The sequence below is a fragment of the Megascapheus bottae genome, chromosome 32, assembly GCF_031878675.1.
Source record: "Megascapheus bottae isolate mThoBot1 chromosome 32, mThoBot2.hap1, whole genome shotgun sequence".
NCBI lineage: Eukaryota > Metazoa > Chordata > Mammalia > Rodentia > Geomyidae > Megascapheus > Megascapheus bottae.
This window is the reverse complement of record NC_143540.1, coordinates 3,373,977-3,393,702: the sequence shown is the minus strand read 5'-3', so window position 1 is coordinate 3,393,702 and position 19,726 is coordinate 3,373,977. Positions and strand designations below refer to the sequence as shown.

Genomic DNA, 19,726 nt, shown 5'->3' with positions numbered 1-19,726 from the left:
ATCCAGAAGTGTAGGTGTGGCTCAAATGGAAGAGCATTAACCTTAGGTGAAAAAGCTGGGTGTGGTGGCTCATGCCTGTAATCCTAGCCACGCAGGAGGCTGAGATCTGAGGATCAAAAGGTTCAAAGCCAGCCCAGGCACAAAAGGACCTGAGACTCTTATTTCTAATTAACCTCTAGAAAATGGGAAGTGGGCGTGGCTCAAGAGTACAGCAGTAGCCTTGAGCTGAAGAGCTCAGGGACAGCGCCGAGTTCAAGCCCCATAACCCACAAAAATAAATGCAAGGACAAGTTTGATCTCCATATGCACGTGTGTACGTGTGTGCGTGCACGCATGCGCGCGCACACACACACACACACACACACACACACACACACACACACACACACACACACACAGTTTAGCATCCAGTGCTCATTTTTGGAACAGGGCATCCAAGGCATGCAGTGTTTGGGAGAGAAACTGTCTAGACCATTCATAAGAAGCTTGTCAACTTCTGGTATTATCTCCAAATAAAGTTACAAATGGAGCTGGTAGAGAGACTATGATGGACAGGGCTGCAGTTCATTCTCCAGCTTTAAAATTGTGCACTGTAGCCAGGTGCTGGTGGCTCACACCAGTAATCCTAGCCACTCACGAGACTAAGATCTGAGGATCATGGTTCAAAGCCAGTCTAGGCAGAAAACACCACGAGACTCTTCACTCCAATCAATCCCCAGTTTACTTTGTTGTAGCTTGGATCTTGAAAAACCTATCCTGTTCTACTGTATTCACCAATAACTCGGGGGCATCTCCTTTGTGTGTCATGTGGCTGGGGAAATCACTTTCTGTTGGCTGGACCACCTTGACTTGCTTATATGGTACTTGTTATACTTCTAAGGTAGCTGTTACCCAGACTGAGTGAAGGCCTTGATTACTCCCTCTGCCCACAGGTGGCATCAGAAAAAGCTAGCCTTGGAACCCCCAGAGAATAGATGTGCACAGAGGGCTGTGAACTGTTCCCCAGACAGACACCTGGAACACAGACCACTTTTATTGGGATCGCTGCACTTTTAAAGAAAACAAAGAGATAAGCAAAGAGACAGGCCCTGCTAACGGTTGCCTGTGGGGAAGGGGGGTGGATATTTCTGCCTTTGCTGTGCAGAGGAGGATTCCATCACGGTTCCACGCCACCCTTTCCTTGAAACCAGGGCTGTTGGCCGGGACTCAGTGCACCTTCTTGAACACTTGTTTGCAGACCACTCCCTGTGCTCTCATCTCCTGAAACAAAAGCAGATATTGACTGGGGGCCAGATGCTCTCATGGGTTGAACCTGGCAATCCCTTTGAAAGTTCAATGACAGAATGGAACCAGTAAGGATCAGGCTGTGCATCCTGCAAACCCAGATGTATGGGACAGACAGGGCTCAGAACTTTGCAGAGGGACTCTTGATATCTCCCCTCTTCTAACAGCCTCATGCTGCCAAAGAGCTTTAGGGCCAGAGTCTGTTGCCCCAAAGACCTGGGCTCAAGTATACAGCCCTACAGTTGGTTACAGACCACAGCCAGATGGTGTGAGGACTCTAACATTCAGTTATACATCATCGTTGCCAGGAGTTTGGGTACACCAGGGTCCTACACTGGACTGGTTCCATCGGCATTGCTCTGGGCAGACGCAGGAATTTCTGTCATTAGGCAGTTTGAAAGGAAGCTGAGGCAGCCTGAGCCCACAGGGCCAGCCCCTGCTCAGCCTCTGAGCTTGACTCTGGCCAGCAATCGATGGCTATCAGACTGTCACATCTCAAAAGTTGTTAGAAAGGAAGCTGGACATTTGAAGAGGAGTGTTACATCTATGCAAGTCTGCATGGTTGGCTGAAGAGAGTGGGAACCCTGAGAGGACTCAATGAAATAGGCCTGTGGTTCCCCCTGTGTCACCTCCAGCACATAGCCAGAGGGGAACAGTGGAGATCATTTCATCCACTTTCTCTGCTCTGCAGTCGAGGAGCCTCGCTCCAAGATGGATCTCACAGCAGAGACTTTACCCCCGGAACCCGCCTCTCACCAAGCGCCTGTAGAGATCTCTGCAGAGCTCCTAGGTGACCAGGAGGTGGCAGTACCATGCAGGTGGTAAGCAAGTGCTCGGAGATTAGAACCCAGGTCACCCAGACCAGGCTCTGGATCTCTGCATGTATTTCCTGGGCAGAGTTGGGAACAGCTACGACTGGGACTCCCTCAGCGTGGGGACAGGGTGAGAAGAACCCACCTCCTGAGCTCAGTAAAGCTCCATGGACCTGCCACCACATCTCAGAGGAACCTAGAGAATTCTCCTGGCCCTGGGCCTGCCGCACATGGCACGGCACACACATATACCATGTGGCAGATGAGCGGGAAAGCAGAACCAAGGCCCAGCCTCAGTGCCTTTTCCATTTTCCATTTGGACCTCCACCGTGAATGGTAGGACCATTGGGTCCCCGTCTGGAACCTACCAGGTGCAGCTCATCACCCTCGATCCACTGGGTCCAGCCACGCCCCTCCTTCTCGCCCTTCTGCACACACAGGAGCTTGTCACCATCCCAGCTCACTGTGGTCTGCCAAATAAGAAAGCACCGCTGTCAATTCTGAGCAAGCAGCTCCAGGGGGGAAGGAAGGGAAAGGAAGAGAAAGGGAGAGTCACCCCAACCTGCATAGTCCAGGAGGATCTTACAATGATTTTTTTTTTGCAGAAAAATTTGGCTGGACACTGGATTCTCATGCCTGCAATTCTCAAAAAGCTGAGATCAACTGTGTTGCCGGTGTCTCACACCTGTAATTCCAGCTATTCAGGAAGCTGAACATTACAGTTCAAAGTTAGCCTAGGCATGAATGAGACACTTATCTCCAACTGACCACCAGAAAACCAGAAGTGGTGCTATGGCACAAAGTGGTAGAATGCTAGCCTTGAGTGAAAGAGCTCAGGTACAGTTTCCAGGCCAGGAGTTCAAGCTCTATGACCACCACCAATAACCACAAAAAGAAGCAAAGATCTGAGGATCCTGGTTCAGCGCCAACTCAGGCAAGAAAGTCTGTAAGATTCTTATCTCCAATTAACCACCAAAAAGCCGGAAGTGGAGCTGTGGTTCAAGTGGCAGAGTCTTGAGTGGATGGGCCCACTCCTCACTGGAGGACATCCTCCCTTCTTTCTCCTTCCTGCCACCCAGGAAGGCACTGGCCTTTCTTCTAGGCTTGCTGATCACTACTGCCCTCTGCGGCTGGCATTCTTTCTGTAAGGAGACTTCCAGAAAGAGGCAAGTGGAGCCAGGTATCTCTTGCCCAGCTTTGCAAAGGAGTAAATCTGATCTCTGCTTCCAGGATCCAGTTTACAGAGAAGGGCCAGGAAGATGGCTCCTTCCCTTGGTCCAGAGGACTCTAGTCCCAATGACAATGAAGATCGTGCCTTTAACTCAGGACACAACATGGGCAATGTCTGATGAGACTCATGGGTAAAGACAACCACAGACAAGGCAAGATGTTTGTTCAGTAGGCTGCACTGTGATGAGGAAGAGAACCAGACAAGCAGTCCTCCACTTCTAGGAGTCCTTTCTCTTTCCCACATAGTTCTTGGTGCCCATGCTGGTTTCTTTCACATTGCTCCAGAGGCACAAGAGAGTCACTAGTCCTCAGGCATGATACATACGTTTCTATCTCTTCTGGAAATGGTCATCAACAAGCATGTCTACACCCTACTGGAAAATAGGAAGAAAGAAAAAAGGTAGAAAAAAATCCCACCAAACCTCAATGAAGAAAATCATAAAATGCTCCCTTAGAGATAATCACTCTTACATTTTGGTGCATTTCTGTCCAGTCTTTTTTTTTCCTCATTAGTATCAACATATACTTCAGCTTTTACAAAATTAGGATGGTTTTATATGCTCATTTCTTCATTTGTTAGAAGCCATTTCCCACTTGCACAAAGATTCTCCATAAGCATTATTTTAATTGCTAGATAATGTTTAGGAAATGGCTACATCATTTCAGGGCCCAGTATAAAATGATGGGAATGAGGAGCTCTTGTGCAAAAATAATTAAGATTTTTAAGACAGCAGCAGCAGGTCATTAAACCAAGTGACAAGCCTTTCTGATCACTGGGCCCTGAAGACTGTGTGGTCACAGGCCCATGAAGCTGTTCCTGGAAGCATACACACGCATACACCATTATTTAGCTGATTACGTATTCTCAGACATTTAGGTCATTTACAGTTCTGTGCTGCTACTATAAAGAAAACTTCCTAGGTACACAGTTTTGAACAAATTATTTCCTTGGAAAACATGCCCACAGAAGGAATTATTGGACCAGTGTGCATATTTTTATTTTTTGTTCTGGTACCAGAGCTTGAACTCAGGGCCTTGGAATCTCTAGTTTGTCTGTTTTTTATTTTTCTTTACTGTTTGAGCCACACCTTCACATCTGGCTTTTTGCTGGTTAGTTGGTGATAAGAGTTTGATAAATTTTCCTGCCCAGGCTGGCCTTGAACCTCAGATCTCATCTTCTTGAGTAGCTAGTATTACAGATGTGAGCCTGGCTCCAGCTTGCCTATTTTTTTTTCTTTTTTTTTATTGTAATTAGTAAAAGGGTTACATGATATTTGCCAGATAGAAGGTGCATTAATTCACATACATTGATACCCTTTCACATGTCTTGGTACCCATTACTCTCCCCCCCACACCCCCCACCCATCTTGGTTTTCCCCCCTTCCCTATCAAATTTCAAATAACCAAATACAAATAAATTCAATATATCAGATAACAAAGTGAGATACTATAACAATATGAGATACCCAAGGGACAGCAAAGGAGATGAGAGACAACATAGTACATTAAGGACAACAATCATTCATTATATCAGCTTGCCTATTTTTAAAGCTTCAGATAAGAATTGCTAATAAGGTCTCCAGCAGATTCACATCTGTTTATTCGGCACCTCTGCTGGCAGAGAACCATCATGAAATGGGTTTCATTAATGGGAAAACAAACTTTTTCTCTTGTCACCCCTTCTACATCATTTGTCACCTTTTCTTTTTGGCAGTAATATTTTTTGTGCCAGGCTAGGCTGGACCATCATCCTCCAGTTTATCCTTCCTGCATAGCCTGGATGACAGGCATATGACACTGTACCCAACATTTTCTTGGCTGAGATGGGAGTAGGTTTCCGGAACTCTTTGCCTGGGCTGACCTTGAACCTCAATCTTAAGGACTTTTTAGTGCTGGCTTTGAACAGCAATCCTCAGTTCTCAACCTCCTGAGTAGCTAGGATTGATGGTGTAGTTCAGTGCATATGTGAGACTCTGGAATCAATGGCCAGCATAAAAAAAATAAACATAGCAGAAAAATAAAACAGATTCACCTTAAGGAAAAGAAACAAGAAAGAGAGTAGAGATCGGGAGTTGGCAGCTCATGCTTATAATCCTAGCGATTCAGGAGGCTGCTCTGAGGATCACAATTCAAAGCTACCATGGGCAGGAAAGTCCATGAGACTTTTGTTTTGAATGAGTCACCAGAAAACTAGAAGTGGTGGTGCTGTGGCTCAAAGTGGTACAGTGCTAGCCTTGAGCAAAAGAGCTCAGAGACAGCACCCAGGCCCTGGATTCAAGCCCCATGACCAGGAAAGAAAGGAAACAAAAAAATGAAGAAAGAAAAGGAGGGAAGGAGAGAGAGAGAGAGAGAGGGAGGGACGGAGGGAGGGAGAAAGGAAGAAAGGAAGGAAGGAAGGAAGAAAGGAAGGAAGGAAAGAAGGAAAGAAGGAAGGAAGGAAAAAAGAAAAAAGAGGGGATAGAGAGGGCATCCATTCATCAATCAATGAGAGGAAAAATGTTGGAAGGAGGATTAGGTGTGAAAACAATTCGCTTTCTTGTATCTCAAAATGTAAGTTATTATTACAACAATCTTTTGAGGACCCAAGAATTTTTCCCTTGACCTTCTTCAGAAGAGGGTCTTTAAGAAGCCATTGGCATTTCCTATGGTGATCCAAACCCTGTTCTAATGGGATCTTTCAGGCAGGAGGATGCTCCTGACACTTTAAGTGACAGGGAGCGACAGAGACCAGCAGGGTGGAGTAGATAAATATTGCCACATGGCACACCTTCCTTATCCTGGGCCGTAACACTGTACCTTAGCAATGAAGCCCTGACAAATGAAAACAGTGGGAGGGCCACATTCATCCCAGCTCCCCAACAGCAGTCCTCACCCCAAAGATCACTGAGAATCACAAATGGGAAGCTACCTGGAAGCAGAGCTGGTGTGACTTAAAAAAATAAAACAAGCCTCTATCACAGTGACTGTGTCAACAGTTGAGAGAGACCTGTCCACTGATGAGTGAAGACAGGTTCACACCACTGTGACAAGGCACTGTCATTATTTAGCTTCCCTGACAACTTAGAAACCCCAACTGACCCCGGCTGCACAGTGACTCAGGAAGCCTGGCTTCCACAGATGTGTGAGTGACCCCGGACCCAGGGTTGTCTCACAGTGCTTTTGCTCAGTTCAGCTGATTAGTACTGGCAGCAGCAGATGATTTCTAAGTGGAAACATTTCCTGGTAGTCCCCTGGCATCACCAGCAAACGGGCGGGACACAACTTGGCCATCAGGAATCTTGTGACATTTATTAAAACCGCTACATGTTCCTAAACACCAACTCCGAAGAACAGGGGATGACTGAGCACTGGGTCCCTCCTCTTCCAGTCCCCCCACATATCCAGGACTATCCAGGTTATAGAAGGAGAGACCCTGCCTGCCCATGGTGCTTCTACCTGCAAAGGCCTGAGTCAGGATTGATTGAGCTTTTTCTCTGGAATCCTTGCTCTTTCACATTTTTGGACAGGATTTTAAAACCAGACAGTAAGCAGAGACTCTGTACACATCCTGTCTACAGCTACAAGCAATTTAATTTTTCCTCCTGGAGTCTTATTTGACCCCATGCTTCTCCCTGTGAGGGTCCCTATGTTCCTGGGAGAGTTTAATAACATGGCCTTGGGTGGGTGTGGGAGGGGGAGTCCTGTGTTAAATAAGCCATTTTGTAGGAAGGCAGGGAAGGCAATAGAAAACAAGAGGCTAGACATTATGCTAAGAGCTTCTCACCATGTTTCACTGAATCTCTAAGCTTTGGACCTGATACAAATCAGGATTTTCTAAATGTCCAGTCCATCACCTAGGATCCAGGAGCTGAGCTGAACCTGTTACCCAGTTCTGCTTGAGAAATCCTGCGTGGCCAGCCTGCAGGAGGAGAAAGATGGTATCTCCTCTCCTTCTGGTCCATCCCTGTGGGGCTCGCAATTGCTTAAAATCAGCACATTCCAGGGGGAAAAGCCAACTCTAGGTAAAAGCAGATTAAAACTAAATTAATAAGGCCTTAAGTGTATCAACAAGGTATTAAAAGCTATAACAGAATCACAACCAGACCTTTGTGTTCAGGAAAGGATACAATTCCACACTGAGGATCAATGACTCATGCCTGTCATCCTAGCTACTTGGGAGACTGAGATCTGAGGATCACAGTTCAAAATCAGTCTAGGCAAGAAATATCTGTGAGACTCTTATTGCCAGTTAGCCACCAAAAAGCTGGAAGTGGAGCTGTGCCTCAAGTGATAAGAGCATCAGCCTTGAGCCTTGAGCTAAGGGATAACCCTCAAGCCTTGAGTTCAGGCCCCATTACAAGCACCAACAAAACAAAACAAAACGAAGAAAACAACAATAGCATACAATTCTACCATGGAGCTAACAGAAAATTCTAACATGATTCTTAGGACAAACAAAATGAAAAAAAAATGATTATAGTCTCTAGAGACTTCTTGGGGTCTGTGATCCTTTTACTCATTACATAATAGGAGTTGCCACCTCAGAAAACACAGCATGTAGTGCCTAACAAACCCTCCAAACTAACAAGCCAGTATGCTTTTATTGTTTGTTTTTTTTTTTAAAGCTACTTTGTGTGAATTTTATTTGGTTGCTTTAATTCTTCTTTTCATAATCCTCAAAAGCATGCTGCCAGCACCAATTTCAGAGGTCGGAGAACTTTAGCTGCAACATAAAAGAGATTCTGTGTTGCTTGCTTGGAAACAACCCAGCTGAATGCAGGAGCATGGCCTGGGTAAAGAGAGCACTCAGAAGAATCCCAACTTCAATGGCATTCTAGTCCTGCAGGTCCTGGAGTTCATTTCACCACTAGCATTGCATTTGTTAATAGAAGAACCCAAAGATTTCTTTAATGGGTCAAGATAGGATCAGAGAGCTGGCAAGAGTTTAAGACGAGTGTTAACAGGAACTTGGCAGATTTCATACATTATCATATGTAATTAAATGGCTCTCTGGCTGTCTGGTTGGATAGATGGACGTCTATTAAGGGAGTCAGGGAGGAAAGGGAAGGAAACACAGACAGTTTTTAAAAGGATTCCAGAGATTTTATAAATGCTGATATGAAAAGATGCCTAAGAAATGTCATTGTGTAAAACAAGAATATGTGCAGGAAAAGCGGTTCCTTTCTCTTTTCTTCCTCCCACCCCCTTTTTTTTCCTTCTATTTTGGATAGAGATACTAAGCACCTGAAAGTCAGCAGATAGCTTATACACTGATGAGGATTTCAGATAGAACCCCAGCAATACCAGTAATGTTTAGAGTATGGAAATGGGCCTGCTGGGGGGAATGGATCCTTCCCTTTTTCAGTCTACACTCTTGTGCTATTTGAACTGTTTTCCTTTTATAATAAAAACAAAGAAAGCAATAGCAGGGCCTGCCTGGGAGCTGGAAGTGGAAGGCAGGCCCTGCAGAGGGGTCATCCTGAGTTCAAAGCTAGATATAAAGGCGAGGTCCCCAGCCTTGAGAGGAGGTGCCAGGCCTCAGCTAACAAAGCAGTCTTCTCCCGGGAGACCCTGACCTGGGTGTCCACTCTGGGATGACAAATGGCCCTTGTGTTCCTACCACACAGAGCCAGGCTCACCGCTGTAATTCTGGGCTGGAGCTCAATCTCCATCCACAAAGAACATGATCTCTGCAGGGAACCGGGAACAACAACAACAAAAGAAACCTGAATAATTCGCAGATAACTACTACTGGAGGCTGAAGAGCCTTTCCTGTTCAAAGCCCCACCCGGCATAGCCCAATGTTTACCTGGGCCTGAGACTACACTGTAGTGGATAAAAGACAGAGAAGAGCTTAGGGCCCTTGGGCCCAGCACAGCCTTTCTACAGGTCCACCAAAACCATGGGCCCCCTTATATGTGGAGCCTGTACGATCTGGATAAACCAGCCTGGACATGTGAGCTGAGGGACTCAGGGTCACATAGGCTGGAGTCTTACAACCCTCTGCTGGGGACAATCTAAGGAGTTTCTGTAACTTCCATGGGGTCAGACGAGGGACTAAACCAACCAGTGATCGATCTATCTATCTATCTATCTATCTATCTATCTATCTATCTATCTATCAATCATCTATCCTCTGCACCTAATTTTTCATAAAGGCACAAATAGAGATTAAGTCTCCTACCCAGTGACAGTGGTTCATGTCTGTAACCCTAGCATTTCAGGAGGCTGAAATCCAAGGATCTAGGTTCAAAGACAGCCTGGCAGGAAAGTCTGTGAGACTCAATTCCAATTAACCACAAAGATTTAAAAAAATTGGCAGACGTGGAGGTGTGGCTCAAATGGTAGAGCACCTGCCATGAGTGAAAAAGCCAAGTGAGAACATGAGGTTTTGAGTTCGAGCTCCAGTACTAAAGGGGGAGAGAAGGGTGGGGGAGAGGCTTAATTTCTACAAAGCAACAGCTTTCCAAGTATAAGCTGCATGAGAACCAATGCTCACACAAGTTCTGGTTTAAAGCCCTGGGCCATGGACTGTGTGCTTTTTAGATTCCTTGGCCTGCTGCTGCTGCTCACAGGAAAACCCCACTTGCTCCTGGATCCTGGCCCTCAGGTTACAAGGTGTGAGCAAGCTGCCCCTCTAGAAGGTGTAATGGTGACTGTACACAGGGCCTCACCATAGCTGGATATATGGCTGCCCAGTGTTATCAGCTCTTTTGACTTAGTTTTGGTAAAAAACTGTCTAAACTACGATACTTTTCCTTATGAAATCTTAGAAGATTCTGGCCATCATTGGCAATGGACGATAAGATTTTTTTTTTTTCTTCAAACATTGTTCAGGCCAAATACAACACATCTGTAGGCTGGATTCTACCTGGTGGTTCCTGCTATAGAATATGGATAAAGTTCTCAGGAAGAAGAAGCAGGGTGAGAGATCTCAGAGCCAGCCACCTCTGGCTCCCCTGTGGAGGAATGCCAGCCTGAACACACTTCTTTTGGCAAGGTAGCCCTGACACCCCCTGACAGGATCCCATCTAGGTCCCCATGAGCTTCTTCTCTACTCTTCTGCCATGTCTAAACCTCCAGCCACTGATTCTTTGCAGACTGAACTTCTCTCACCTCTGAACCCCACTTTCAGTCTAGCCTCTTCTGACCTCTGGGGCCTCAGGGTGCATGCTTGGCTGGAACATGCTATCCCTCTCTCTAATTTGTCCTAATCCTCACTTGCCCTCAGGGCTCTAATTGGCTGTCATCTCTTCAGGATCACCACTGCTCATTCCTCCCAGTCCTGACCCTCCCATCATGCGCTATGCCACCAGGACCCAAAGATGAAACTCTCTCCTGTGTCCCCAGGGTTGAACCTAAGACCCTAGTGCTGGCCATGTATGAAATAACACTGACCAGACACTGTTTTTCTGGCTTTGGCCTCCTCATCTGCTTCCAGTTTGCTTGGTTATTTCCTGTCTCTGCTCCAAGCCTCAGCTGAGTCTAGCTTGCTATAAAAACTATCCTTGATCTTCCAGACCAAGGAGGAGAGGGGTGCTTATACTGTGCCTGGCTGCTTTGGTTCCCTCAGTTTTCCCAGCCTACACTGACCTCTCACTGACTGCAAAGACAGGGCAAGCACCAGGAAATGCTCACAGGACCTCCAAGAATAGGATAAATCAGAATATCACAGAAGTATCCAAAGTGACATGGGGACTCCTGTGTTGAGATTCAAACACATCCCTGGCCGCTGCTCCTGGCTGGCTGGTTCTGAGGATGTGAGGCGGCAGGTAAGGTAGTGAAGTCGTTTGGGGCAACTACCTTGCCCAGCATAACTCCAGGTACTCAGCCTCATGCTTTGTCTCTCTACTGAGCACCGTCTCATGACCACTATGTCTGTTTCCATCCCAATTACTGTGCATTCTGGACTTGGGGAATTGCGACATGATCTGCTTTTCCTGTGCCTGGAGAGGTGGCCGGCATGTGACTGAAGCCATCTGCATGATGGCTCATCTGTCCTCCCTCTGCCACTTAGGGAAACTCCCCCCAAGGCCACACAGCAAGGAATGCTATCTGTAAGTAGGGTTGAAAAGGGCACTGAGCAGAATAAATGGAAATAATGTAAACTTGAACAATGCTCTCGGCCCAGGGCCACCAAGCATACGATGAATATTTATGAGATTCATTATTAGGAAATCCATAGGTGTCTCACTTGTTAATGGATGATGGAGGAGAAATGTGAAGATAATAAACCAGCTAAGAACAAGCTGGCAACCCCCAAAGAAAGATGTGCTCTGGAAGAACCCGCAAGAGGGGGTTGGGAAAAAAGGACAGTCCTTATAGGCAAAGTTCCATGCATGCAGTGGATGACAAGGTCTTGGGCAGTGACCACCTTCGTGAAGGTGTCCCCCTCACTGAGACCATCTCCCCACTAAGAGGGCTTGGAAAGTTAAGGCACAATATAACACAACATTTCCCTATAGCAAATGTGTCTTCTCACACTGGAGGCCCTTCCAAGGCCAACTATTGTCTCCCCATCATCCCAAATGGCAAACTCAGAGGCCAGGGTTTTGGCAAAGGTCATTAACAGGTGTGCAGGTGGCAGGGTGGTGCTGGTAGGTTATGGGTTTCAGTATGAGAAGGGTTCAAGTCCCCAGATTCTTGCAAGTCTCTTGGTCTCTTTGAGCCTCAGCTGCTGTATATTGTGATGTTAGGAATCCCTCTCTCACTGGTGGTGGGAGAAGGGACAGTCACCACGCAAGGCACCTAGATCCTCCACAAGCAGCCATAGCTCATGGTGGAAGGGATGAGGTCACCCCTGAGACAAATATAAATCAGTTCTGGACCCAAGAAAGAGAGACTGAGGCATCCTGACCTCTCAGAAAATCCCGGAATGTTGATGGAGACCCAGGGCTGGCCTTCCGGAGTCTGCCGTGGCAGTGCTAATTGGGGTCTCAGGGTCACTAGCTTCCCATCCTTGGAATGGGGCTTTTGCCCTTCCCCACTGCTACTTTCTCTGGCCTGGTCATAGAAGTAGAGGAAGTGAAGAGGGTGGGGACTGTGGGACACTGATTTACCAAGTTGTGGGGGGACAGGCAGGTCAGAGGACTTGCAGATAGAAGCCAGGTGACCCCTGCCCCCAAGAGTGGCTCTGTAGCAAGTCATGCTGGAATTTGACACTTAAAAGTGTCATCTGAATTCCCTTTCTTCCTGCACTCACCTGAGAACAGAGATGTTGGCCACCTGGTTTAGAACTGTAGTCCACCTGGCCCTCCCTTTATGTCTCTGAGAATTTGCTCATCTGTAAAATGGGTGAACTCTCATCTCCTTCAAAGCCCGTGCAGTTTTGCTGCAGTCATGTCTACAGCACTTGGCAAAATGCCTGGACAGGGGAACCTTCGCCTCCTCAACTGTACCATCCGGTTTGGATGTGCAGGCAGGGGCTGGATGAGTGGGTGCAGCCTGCCTGCCCTGGGGCCTGGGAGTGGGCAGATCAGCAGTCCCTCTGAACACAAGGGCCCTTGTTCTCCTCTGAGATGAAGTGGCCCAGCCCTCTGAGCAGGAGACAACCAGGAATCGTGGGGAGTTCTCACCATGCACTTTCGGTCATCTATGCCAGTCAGGTCCTCCTCGAACTCTTTGCCCACTTCGAAGTCCATGATGTAGTTCCTGAAGGTGCTCAGCGTGCGGATGATCATGTGGTCGCCTTCCTGCACAATCTCTTTGTCCGGCTTCAGCAAGTTGGCAATTTTGCGCAAGGCCACATTGACATCTGCAAGGGGTTATAATGGTGGAGGTAGTAAGGGGGAACAGAGGGGCAGAGAGTTGGCAGGGAAACTCAACCCCCGCCCCCCGGCTGAACAAGTCTGGGGAAACTTCCCCACTTGCTCAGGGCTGCCTGCTGTAGCCTGTTCTTCTCAAGGTCCCGCCCCCCCTTTCCTCCTCACACACTTTGATAACCAAGTTTTTGGCCCTTAATGTTTTGGAAACAAAAACTTAGCAATCCAAGTTTTAGCTTTGCTAAATACAGTACTCATCAACCTTGACAATTCTGGATCCTCTGATAGCAATGCTCTGATAGCCCTTTTCTGGGAAGGGGGTGCACAGAGAGGTAGCTGGGGTGAGGGAGGGCACAGAGATGGGGAGGGGTCCTGGGTTCCAGGGGCGAGGGCCAGCCTTACCGAGGGCACGCAGGTACTCCTCGAAATTCTCGTTGGTGAGCATCTTCCAGTACCCGGTAAAGTCCACGGGCATTTTGGATAGCGACCGGGGACCGTGGGATGCAGATGGGGTGAGAGCTGCTCAGGGTTCTGCCCCGGCAGCGGCAGCCGAAGTGATCCCGGTGGTGGTCACCCTGGAAATGAGCGTCCTGGGGGGGGGCGCAGGGGGGACTCGGTGAGGGCGGGGACAGCTAGGTTCCAAGCTTGCACAAAGCACGGCAGGAGGAGCCACTGTAGTCATCGCTCCTCCCCCCTGAGCGAGGGCGGGGTGTCAGGGAGCTGGAGGGCCAGGTCTGTCCTGAGCTGGAGGCCACCTTCGGTTTGGTGGCCCTCTGTCACTTCTCCCCCTGCAAAGGGAGAAGAGGTGATAGGAGGGTAAGGGTGTATTATTCTCCCCAACTTTTCAGTTCTGGGGCGGGGGGGAGGGGTGTGGATTCCTTCAAACACTCAGGATGAACTTTCAACCCTCCTCAGCTACTGGAGGGCTCGGCTGGTGGGTTTGTGGATGTGATCAGGAAAAGACCGACATTTACGGGCCTTTGTCTCTAACTGTGTAGTCTAGGGAGAGACTGGAGGGGGGTGGGAGAAAATAGCAGGGAGGAGGGGATCCATTTCTACTCTCTGGAAAAATGAAAGCAAAAGTTGATGTTATTTGAAGTGTACTTGGCAGAAAAGGCTCTGGTGTGGGGGCTCAGGTTAGAGGCCACAGTTTTATGCAAATGGAAGCAATCACCAGTCACTTCTCTGGGCTCTCATCTCCACAGGGTTCTGGGCTTAGCTTCTTCTTAATGTATTTCCAGCTGCTGCTTACTTGGAAGTACAGTTGTTATGCAGAGGGTTCCCACTGTTTATCCTGTGGGGTTTCTGCTGACCGACATGTGGGTGGTCTCTGATTCAGTAGGGCAGCAAGGCTCAACCCATCACACTTGTAACTTGCCACCGGGGCGAGCTTGTCACAGCGCTTCTAAAAGCTGTCTTTGCCACCAAGATGACATAATCACAGTGGTTGACTTTTTGACCCTCTATTAAAGATCGGAATATCTTTTAAATTGCTTGGCACGCATATCACAGCCTAGGTGACAATAGTGAATTTTCTTTCCCTCTAGCTACAAGACCCTGCCTGGCTGATGTTAGTTCTCACGGTGCCTTGGTTGAGTTAGGAAAAGATGGCCCTTTCCCCCAGGGAGGAAGTTACCTCCCTGGAGTGGCTTAACCCCCAGCACCTCTCCTCTCCCTTGCTCTACACCAGAGTTTCTCAACTTTACACTACTGAAGCATTGGTCCAGATAACTGCTATCCCTTGTAAGATGCTTGCATGCATTTCTAGATCCCAGAGCACCCCACAAAAATGCCTTGAGACAGTCCAGTGTGGCCAAGCTGCCAGTGGGAGCAAGACCATCCTGTATGAATGTCATGGCCATACCCCCATGGGGGTCACATTTTACACCTTTCCTTTTTCCAGTTCTGGGCTGCCCATCTGTGGGAACTGGATGACATCACATTGCTACCTCTCTTCTCAATCACTTAGATTGGAGAGATGCAATCTCTTTCACTGTGTTCAAGTATGTCTCTGGAGATAGCTGGAGAATGCCCAGCACCAGTCTCCCCCCTGTTCATCATTCTGAATATGTGTGAGGTTAATGTCTCAGAGGATGGACCTGGCAGTTTCCCTGTGTTCACCATGGTGGGGAAAGAAAGGGCACTGTGCTCTACTGAGAATCTACTTCTTTGATTGATGGGTTCATGAATATTCAAACATGTAAATGAGGCACACTGATGGGTCCCAGAATCTTAAACCTACTTGGGGGTGGAGGTGGGGTGGGAAAGATGGCTTGAGGATTATTTCCTGAGTAGAAAATGATTGTGAAGAGCAAACCAGAGACCTTCCATCTTACCTCTCATACAATTACTTGGCAACTATTTCTATAAATTATATCACACTATATGAAAAATCTTCCTCCTTCCTTTCCCCTCCCTCTTCCTTCCTCTTGCATTCACTGGATATAGCCACGTCATTCTGACATCATGGCTTCCTTCTTCTCAGCTCATTCTCTGACCTTTTCACTGGTTTTATAATCACATTGTGTGATTACATTGTGACCACCCAGGATAATCCAGGATAATCCCCCCAATCTACTGATCTTTAATTTTATCACATTGGCAAAGCCCTTTTGTTATAAAAACTAGCTTTCTGTGTGTTAGCTAGCTTTCCAGAAGTAGAGCAAAATACCTGACTGGCTGTTACATTTCACCCTTGTAATCCCAGCTAGCCCAGCTAGTGGGAGGTGTAGTTAGAAAGCTCAAAGTCAGAGGCCAGCGCAGGCAAAAAACAAAAACAGAAACAAAACAAAACAACCTGAGATCCTACTTGAAAAAGAGAATTAAAACCTAAAGGACTGAGGATGGGGCTCAAGTGGGAAAATACTTATCTAGCAAGCATTAGCCAGCTTTCGATTCAATCCCTAGTAAAGGGGGTTAGATGGGGAAGGGTTATTTTGGTTCCCAGTTTTGGTGGTTCCAGTCCAAAGATCAGGCCTGGTTTTGAACCTCTGGCAAGCATGCCCAGCAGAAAAAGTGCAGAGCATTGGGCACAGCAATTTGTCCCAATGAACAAGAATGATTGATTATTCCAATTAATAAATCTGAATGAGTAGAAGCAGAGTAGAAAAGAGGCTGAGGTTTTACCATCCCTTTCAAGGGCACACTCCGTGTCCTAAGGGCCTCCCTAACAGCTTCACTCCAAAACACCACTGGGGAATCAAGCCTTTAACACATGGTCCCTTATAAGACCTTAATTCAACCACAGCAATAACACACTTGCAGGTCTCCAGGTTAACACATGGAGGGCTTACTAGTCTGCCTAGCCCATCAAGGACCAAGAGAAACATCCATTCAGGTAATGAAAAAGAAGCTGGGATTATAGACATGAGCCACCACATGTTGGCAACATAGGTCTTTTATGGTTTATCTTTTCAGTATGCAATAGAGATATAACTACATTATCTACCTATCCCTCTCCTGCCTCAGATAAATGATATCATGTGAACATCATTTCTCTCAAGCCTTCTATATTTTAAGGAAGACCATAGTTTTATTTATTTCATCCAGCTCCTTCTAATTAAGTTAATTGAGGTGGAGTGACACTCTAAGGCCAGCTAGGGTGACAGAAAAGGGCAGGCGGCCTTCCTTGGAGAAGAGAGGCATTGGAGAAAAGCAGGAGAGATAGTGTGGCAGAAGCCTGGAATCTTTGCTCATAGCTCAGGATTTTGTATAAGTAATTGTTATAAATACTTGGGCTTAGTCCAATGGTAGAATCCTAGGTAAGGAAAGACTTTTTCTTTGCTCTTGAAAGAGAATGAAGTTTGGAGAGATCTGTGACTTGCTCTAGGTCACGTGGGTAGAAATCAGGGCTAGAGTCTGAATCTGTGTCTGGCCACAATCTGGTCCCAAAGCTCAAGATCTTAAGCACACGTTATAATCTTCCAAGTGAGGGAAAAGATCCATGGGGATCCTGGCCTGCTGGCTGTGATAAATAAACCTATAGCAAGAAATCCCAGAGAGAAAATAATTTCCCAGGTCACCACCATTAATATGGAAGAAGCTCAATCCTATGTGAAATAAAAACATAGGGTATATAATCGAAGCAGAAAAATCTATAAACTGTTAAAGATTAATGTACTTTACTGAGGCTTGGACCAGATTTTAAACGAACAAATCTCCCCAGAGCAATGTTTTTGTGATCTGGGGGCAGACGTAAGACAATGAAGAGATGAAAGGGAAGCCACTGGTCAAACACTCATTGATTTTCAGGAAGCATGTGACCCAATCCTCTATGGTCTTCCTGTAGTGAATACAGATCAGGGCTCATGCCGACCTCTGCCCAGGAGAGATCACCAGGGCTAGTTCCCAGCTCCCAGCCTAGGTCCTATCTTGTGAAAAAGCAGTGGAGTGCAAACATAGTTGTTGTTGTTTTAAAATAGTTTTTGGATGTTGTTGTTTCTAAAGATAGCAGTGAGACACCCAAAAAGAGAAACACATAGGCCAGGAGCTCACCTACTTAGGAACAAAGATCCTTTTCCTGTGTGTGTGGGGGCACAGACCACAGGAAGGTCCTAAGTTCACAAGTCTGAGGCCGGCCTGGGCCACACAGGCTGAAGACTCTGTTTCAATCATCACAACAAAATAATAAAAACATCCTTTTTGTTGCTGATCTTCCTTCCTGCTCTACCCTGCTCATTGCCTCCAGGCTGATGGAGTATACATAGTAAAATGACCTGTGCTGGTTTGTAATTCCAGAGCCACGATTCCCTATTTGTGTAACTTTAGTTAAATCACTTAAATCACTGAGCCACCACCCTCACAGAATAGCTTTGAAGAGTACAGCATGCCTATCCATGTGTTCTGATGTCCTTTTTCAAGTCATGATTCCTTTCTTAATCATGTGGCTTTTACTTCTCTGTTCTCACAGCTAAGCCATCCAGCAAGATCCCTATTCCGATTTCATCATGATCTTTTCCTCAGAATTCCAGGAATAGTGAGCTCTTCCTGCTCTCCCAGTCCTATGACATGCACTGCCTGAGGTGCATGTATCCTGGACCTCCTTAGTCCATCTGAAGCTACTGACACTATGCTATTATGTGGACCCCAAATGTCCCTGAAAGGGCCAGGTGTTGAAGGTAGTCCCCACCATGTGGCACTATTAGGAAGTGGTAGAATCTTTACTGGGGGGTGGGGTGGGGAGGGGGCTAAGAGGGTGGAAGTAGTCAGGTCATTGGAAACATGCCCTAGATGCATTGGGGTGCTGATACCATTTCTCTTTCTCTCCCTCTTTGCTTCCCAGCCACCATGAGACCACCAGACCCCTCTGCCACAGGTTCCCCTCAAGGTATGCATCTTTGCCACAGGCCCCAAGGCAATAGCATCAAGTAACCATGAACTGAAATCTCTGAAACATTAAGCCAAAATGAACCCTTTCTCTTTATAAGCTGATGGTCTCAGGTATTCACTACAGTAACATAAAGCTAACGTAATAACCCACTCATGGTAAGTTTGTATTTGATGATTTGGAAATGTTGAGACCAGATCTTTAGGGTCCCTTCTAGTTCTCACTAGTTTATACAACCATAAAGTCTATAAAAATGTTTATTTCTCGATCAGCATTTGGATCATCTAACAATGTACCTTGATCAGACGACTCATTCCTCCGTCATTCTCCCTGACGCATCTATCTCTCCATTCCAAACCAATTTCAACCAGTTTCACTGTTCCATTTTCACATGTGTACATGAAGTGTTTCGATCATTGCTTCACCATCTCTGTTTACCCTCCTCTTCCCACTAGGGCCTATACTCTGATGGGCTAGAACTCAGGGCCTGGGCACTGTCCTTGAGCCTCTTCATGCTCAAGGCTAGAACTCTACCACTTGAGTCACAATGCTACTTAACAGTTTTTGAGTGGTTAACTGGAGATAAGGGTCTCACAGGGACTTTTCTGCCCCAGCTGGCTTCAAACTGTGATCCTCAAATCTCAGTCTTCTGAGTAGCTAGGATTGTAAGTGTGAGCCACCAGCGCCTGGCTCTAACATTCATTTTTAGTAAAGTGCACATTTAAGTGCAGCCTTCACTGTGTTATTTCACACATTCAGCTGACACACTGTAATCAAATGGACCTTCCTCCCCCACTTACTCTTGCATTCCGGGGAATTCTACCTCCTATCATTCAACAGCTTCCTGTGAATTTTGTTTTGCTCTCTGCATTCACATATGCAAAGTATTTCAGTAATAAGGAGCAATTCCTTTGTAGGAATTTTTTTTTAAACAAAAGTAGAATGTTCACTATAGACTATGTGTGTCTATACACTGTGTGTATGTATGTGTGCATTTCCATACTACTGAGGATTGAGTTAAGAAAATAACTTTACAGCTAAAATCAAGTGCAGTCTATGCATGGTAACCTCAGGAGGAAAAAGGGCACAGGAAGTCAGCACAGGAATTGTGAGAGCAAGGATAAGGGAATTCATATTCATGTGTTAACCCAATTACCAAATGCACCTTACCAATCTGGGACACTATAGGGGTTTAAAATGGGATTTCACATCATTTCGTCCCAAGTGACACAGACAGTATTATAAATGAAACATTCTTTCCCTAGGCAAGGATCTGGTGATGCTCTTCGCAAATGCAATCACAAGAGACCTTTATTTAAGGTTGGAAATTCTAT

At 46.6% G+C, this 19,726-nt stretch overlaps 1 protein-coding gene across 1 annotated transcript; it reads right to left on the bottom strand.

The window, feature by feature from the left end:
• Positions 1-1,013: 1,013 nt before the first annotated feature.
• Rbp1 (retinol binding protein 1) lies at positions 1,014-13,851 on the bottom strand. Its single transcript, XM_090323743.1, has 4 exons — positions 13,469-13,851; positions 12,881-13,059; positions 2,465-2,566; positions 1,014-1,260 (listed from the first exon to the last, which is right to left on the bottom strand). Exons 1-4 carry the CDS (start codon positions 13,539-13,541, stop codon positions 1,207-1,209), a joined length of 408 nt encoding a protein of 135 aa, XP_090179869.1. The 5' UTR covers positions 13,542-13,851; the 3' UTR covers positions 1,014-1,206.
• Between the last annotated feature and the right edge of the window lie 5,875 nt (positions 13,852-19,726).

Excerpts from the sequence above, each read along its gene's own strand:
- Rbp1 (XM_090323743.1), bottom strand. The coding sequence starts at position 13,541 with ATGCCCGTGGACTTTACCGGGTACTGGAAGATGCTCACCAACGAGAAT. Across the intron at positions 13,060-13,468 it reads GGAGTACCTGCGTGCCCTCG|ATGTCAATGTGGCCTTGCGC; the intron begins GTAAGGCTGGCC and ends AACCCCTTGCAG. Across the intron at positions 1,261-2,464 it reads AGGGTGATGAGCTGCACCTG|GAGATGAGAGCACAGGGAGT; the intron begins GTAGGTTCCAGA and ends CTTTTGTTTCAG.